Raw genomic sequence first — 6000 nt, 5'->3', positions numbered from 1 at the left:
CAGAGCCTGCGCCTAGCGGTGTAACAGCCTTATATGCCAAGCCTTCCAAACTATCACCAACATTGGTGATATTTTGGGCGACCTTTTTAGGTGGATACTAGGCTTGATTCTGACACACTAGTACGATAAAGGTGTAGTAATATAATAACTCTTTTAGCTAATATAATATAACGATTATTACATAATCTATAATTATTACGAATCTAGTTAATTAACGCCTTAAATATATAACGACGTAACCTAGTAATATTCTATAATATACGATCGTCTTCTAATATATCTTCTATTATTAATATTCTATAACGACGGGTATTCTTAATCTCAGTCTTATTATAATAAACGGAAATATACTAGGCCAGTAATAAGGCGATAGCCTTAACGCATATAGCAATATCGTCTATTATCAGTATAAATACTGCTTGTTATATTATTACACCTAGAATAGACGAAATAGTTAATATCACAGCCTTAAAAATAGTTAAGAATGGTCAAAGGTCACATTCCACCGACGACTCGCCGATTAGCTTTAGCCCTAGCGAAACTACAGCAAAGCTAAGCCCTCGCCCGAGCGCTAAGTGGATCGGACTGTACACCACACCTGATGTGGTAGCGGAAAGAGCTGTTATTCATCTCGAAGAAACGAGTCGAATACGAGTGAGAAGCCTCTACGATGATCAGAGGAGGCTTGGGGGATGTATATATGTTCCTTGTCGACGGGTTCTTGTCTCAGCAGCCTTACAACAGTGAGGAAGGATGCTCTCTGAGGCGAGGCTCATGCTGCGAGCGCGAGGGCAGCTTTCCATGGAACAATGAAGAACCGAACCCCTGTTATCGCCGGTAGACTAATGCTTCCTCCTCCCACAAATGACTGATGCCGTATGCCCCCTTCCAGAAAGAAGTGCCGCAGGGCACCAAGCACACCTTCCTCAATCGTTGCTACTTTTCAGATGGACGGTGTGTAGTGAAAGAGTGATGACCAAAGGATATCTCTCGCGAATTTCAGATGCCCTCAACATCGTGAGTGCCAAAACAGGATATCTGTTTCCTCCCTGTCGACCCTCTCCACGGTTGTGCAACACGTGTGGAGATTTCGAGGGCTCAACAGCGGCCATACTGACCTCCATTGACAGAGGGAGCAGCCAGGTCGGGACGTAACACACCACGACACAGTGGACGGAGTATGGCTCTCAGTATTACCGCCACCACCAGAACCCGCAGCTACTCTGGCGAAGGTCAGCGCAAGCCTGTCTTCAGAATGCAGTGTATCCAGATCGGCACGTGTTCCTCCGTCCGACCAGAAAGGTAGGAAATCTGTGGGGAACGAAGCAGACTCTTCACAAACTCATGCTGCTCCGCTTCGTGGTTTCAGCGTTGTGGCGAGTGGCCGTTCACCGTCTCATGGCCCCGACTCTCGGCATCGATGAGTTGGTCCAGCGACGAGGTCGGCTCCCGGTCGACGTCTTCGTGTTCTAAGAATAGCCGCCGCGATTCTTGCATGCACGCATCCAATCGTCGCTGTGCGGCTTGTTGCGGCCTCACTTACCCTCGACGATTTTGTGTTAACAACAGTGCTGGAGGATGCACGACCTGAACCCATATCTGCATGTTTCCCGTCATGGACTCCTGGCGACATGGCAAGGATGACTGATTTCGGATATCGAATGGTAGCAGGGCTTCTCCTGCCGAGGATACCGAAGTTTTTAAGATGAGCAGAAAAGGGGCCAGAAGATGGGTCGAGACTGGCATGATGGCTACACAGTGACCGAGCTGGTCGAGGTTACATGTAGTTCAATACCACGCAAAATCGATCGCGCAGGAAGTATTGATCACCCTTATGCTTGTCGGCCTTTCTCTGCGTAGTAACCCAGTTTTTGGCAATCGGTCGTGGCCCAGGTACGGTCGCAGCGCACTTCTGGCGCTTTATGAAACACCGCATGGGAGGGGCCCTCGGATTCAGCCGTCTTGCATCTCCGTAGTCATCAAAATTACTACAGAAACGATTGGCGTCTCGAGTTGACTCAGCCACAAAGTCTACGTCCAGTAGTCCTAATGATCAAATATATCAGTGTCACAAAGACCCAGCCTGGCCGCTTGAATACGGTGTCGACATCATATCTGTCTATGCTCCGCGAGTCTCATACAACAAACGCATACACATAGAACTTACGCATTTCCAACGAAATCCAGTTCCCTCATGCTCTGCAGGCCCCATGGGGGATGATATGGTACGCAGCTTCATTTCGTATATGTGTATACCACTGACATGCTTTCAGTTTCACTGGCAAGCCACAATTTTAGGTCCAGTAAGTGCAAATTTTATTGCTGATGGCTACCACTGAATTCAGATGAGATTCAGACTCTGTACCAAGGAGATATAGTCTTCTTAAGTATCCGGTTTCCAGGAGGTTACCCGTTCAACCCGCCTCACGTATGTCTTACGACTCGAGTCTACCATCCCAACATAGGCCACAACGGCAGCATTTCTCTCGATATTCTTGGAGCCCAATGGGCCCCACATATGACAATCGGGAAAGGTACGTTGAACCATTTCCTATACACGATCCTTCTACCTTATTAAGATAGCCTCGCGAGTAGTTTTGTTATCCATCTCTTCGCTGTTAGATGATCCGAATCCTGATGAACCTCTAGTACCCGAGATAGCTCACGTCTATAAAACTGACCGGCAACGATACGAGGCCAATGCACGGGAGTGGACGAGACTGTATGCTATCTAAACAGGCGGCATTCGCTTTTGAGGCCGAAAAATACTACTGTCTGGTTTCAAAATGCGGTTCCTACTTCAGAGCACTCTGCTCGTCTCTTTCTTGACTGGTATAGCTCTAGCTGATTCATGTTCTACTCCTACCTCGACTTGTGCGGTCGGATCGCAGGGTGCCTATCAACCAGAGCCATGTTTTCCCAATACTGGTGTTTGCTACCCGACCAACTGCTATTCTGCTCAGGATCAAGGCCAATTCTCGTATTTTAATGGAGCGTTCGAGACTCAGTTACAGGCCAAATGTCAGGCCGTTTGTAGCTCGAGCTCTCAATGTCAGTCGTTCGTGGGTACCATCAACAAGGCAGCCGATGGCAAGCTTGCGACTGGTATCTGCTTCTTCTACTCAGTACAGCAAATATCCCCGCGACAGTGCGCTGATGCACCAACAAGCATCATCGCGTCCTATAAGGCTGGTATATGCATAATTACGGCTACCTCGACCATCACTACTACTAAGCCTACTACAACCTCCACTACTACCACAAAATCCATCACCACCGCCACGACTACAAGATCAACCACCATCACTACTAAGACTACTACGACTTTGGTCACTAGTAAGACAACGACACCTTCTACAACACCTAGTACAACCACCACTACAACATCTATAGTACCCAATGTGACTCCCTCTACCACTAAATTTACCACTAAATCTACTACTACGTCTTCTACTACTACTCTGTCTAGGACTCTAAGCACCACAACAAAATCTTCTACCACCACTACTACCACCACTACTAGATAGCGATGTTCCAGCACGTTGCTGGCCTGATCTGTGGGGCAGTCTCATTCGAAGTTCGCTGAGAATGGATCGGACAGTATCGTCATCGTCATAGATGTTGGCTGGCTCGTCTTAAGGAGTCACTCTATTTCTAATTGTGTCAATTCACCCAGTCTTCTCGAAGCCTTTCCATTCATCATCTTTGAATATGGACATATCAGAGGACTGGCAGCATGTTGTCACTGCTCACAAGGAAGCTGCCGAGCTCCAACGTGAGCATCGAGCTTGCAAGGAATGTGCTAAAGCTTGGGCCTGCGTCATCTACAAGATGCTCACGAGCAGGAGCAACAAATATCGCTCGAATCATGACATTGAAAAGGCGGCCCATCGGCCGAAATTCTTTCACAGCAATCTGGCTCTCTGCCGCAATTGTGAGTTCGCAGTCCTGTCGTTAGTTGTCCAAGTCTTGGAGTGAGTTTTGAGCTGAGCACAGTGGCTCATCTCGAAAACATGTACACTTGAGAGGCTGTTGAGAGTGAGTATTCATCAATCCGTAGCTGCAGATATGCACACCTTACAATTGATGCTCACGCCCCATTCCCGCGAACATACTTGAACGTCATGTCCGATTCTCGTATACACATACCTACCACTTGTTGTTGAAGACTTTACCAGAGACGTAGTTGACTAACTCCGTCACAGGCTGCAGATGATCTTGACCGTCTCCAAATGCCATCCCGTGCCTCAACACCTTGCGATAATTCGCACCCGGACTGACCTTGCCTAGCACGAATTGTCTATCTGTCTCTACCATACTGGGTACTGGTATACTTCTGCCAGTGACTGCCTCCATACCTTGCCAAGCAAATGTGATCGCCTCTTTCGCATCAGCAGGAATACCGGCCTCATCAAGCATAACAATTCTGGTGTCTGGAAAGGCTGACTGCATGTACTTGGTGATGTTGGGATTCTTGGCGCCGCCTCCACACATGAAGATCTCTTCTAGTGGTCCATAATGTGTCGGCATGTATCGGCGATAGTGCTCAACAATGGCTTGAGCAGTGATGCGAGTGATGGTTGCAACAATGTCATTCGGTGACAGACCCCTTGCTTCACCTGCTTTGATCAAGTCATGAGCTATCGTGTCCCTGAACACTTCACGGCCAGTGGTTTTGGGAGGATCTTTTCTGAAGTATGGGTGTGTCGTGAGGAACTCGTCCACCATTTGTTGATCGACAGTTCCGGCGGCACCCATCTCTCCATCTCTGTCGTATTCTCGCTCACCGTTCGTGAAATATCGTATCGCGGCATCTATGAAAACATTGCCAGGGCCTGTGTCAAAATCGAAGAACTCTGCGTTCAGCTTGCCGTTTCTGTTAGGAGGTATAAAGCAGACATTCGCAATTCCACCAATATTTTGGCAAGCTCTCAGTTTGGTCGGATGATGAAGGACCAGCGAATCAAAGAACGCAATGAGAGGCGCGCCCTGTCTTCCTGCAGCTTGGTCCGAGATTCTGAAATCTGTCACAGATGTGATGCCAGTCCTGGAGGCAAGTATAGCGCCTTCAGCCATAGTCAACGCGGACTTGACCTGACCAGCCTCGGGCATACTCAGCAGCCATATTGTCTGACCGTGAGAACCTATTGCGTCGATCTTCTGTTTCGAGATATTGTTCTTCTGTGTGAATTCCTCAACGGCTGCCGCAAATGCTTCGCCAAGGAGAACATTTACTTCCGAAAGTTCTTCCGGCGTGGTACTATTGTGCAAGATCATATTCATGACTCGTTTCTTGATATTTGGTTCCAATGGGATCTCATCGTATCTCAGAAGCTCGAAAGACATTGGCGACGATGGGGTTTCTTGACGAAAGCGACATAAGGCGCAATCGATGCCGTCCATGGATGTCCCTGAGTTCATTCCGAGGACTGTGAGATCCAACCCATCGTAATGGTGACCATCTGTGCCTCCGTTGACAATGCCGTCGCTTTGTGCGTGTATCATTTTGAGCAGTTGTGTATCAAGTATTTGTGAAGAGACCTCGTATGGCTTTGGGAAATGGGTCGAAAGCAGGCAATCTCAATGATATACGATCCGCCGAGTTCGACAACTTCGATAGAAGTCTCGACCTTGAACCATCATGTTGCAGAGTAGAAATCTTCGCATGACATCTGATCGATAGTCACGTGTCGGGGGAGAATGCCACGCGGTAGGATTCGCGGTCTTCGAGCTCTAGGAATTGTAATCGCTAGTCTTGAATTGCTTCAAGAATGCCGCTGAGCCTCGTACCGTTTTGCAGACACCGTTTAACCGAAGCTTATTTCGATTAAGACCAATCATATCATGTGTGAAGATTTCTCCTCCTTCATATTAGCTCATCAACAATACTCGGCACATCCATCCGGTAGCTATGCAGCACTCCACACACCTGGGGCCATGGGGTCGAGATTGTATCTGGGGCAAGTCAGGATGACAAAACGGTTCAAGCCAAGTGTAGGG

At 48.0% G+C, this 6000-nt stretch overlaps 1 protein-coding gene across 1 annotated transcript; it reads right to left on the bottom strand.

Annotated features, from left to right (window-relative positions):
- Window positions 1–4149: 4149 nt before the first annotated feature.
- LTR64_007850 (uncharacterized protein) lies at window positions 4150–5505 on the bottom strand (the record flags this gene model as incomplete). The annotated part of the gene is made up of 2 exons (XM_064902166.1): window positions 4150–4304; window positions 4359–5505. 2 exons carry the CDS (start codon window positions 5503–5505, stop codon window positions 4150–4152), a joined length of 1302 nt encoding a protein of 433 aa, XP_064751845.1.
- Window positions 5506–6000: the final 495 nt, after the last annotated feature.

This window comes from Lithohypha guttulata, assembly GCF_036872675.1.
Source record: "Lithohypha guttulata strain CCFEE 5908 chromosome Unknown scaffold_6, whole genome shotgun sequence".
In the NCBI taxonomy this organism is placed as follows: Eukaryota; Fungi; Ascomycota; class Eurotiomycetes; order Chaetothyriales; family Trichomeriaceae; genus Lithohypha; species Lithohypha guttulata.
Note: the sequence above shows the minus strand (reverse complement) of the source record. Positions and strands in the feature narration are given on the sequence as shown.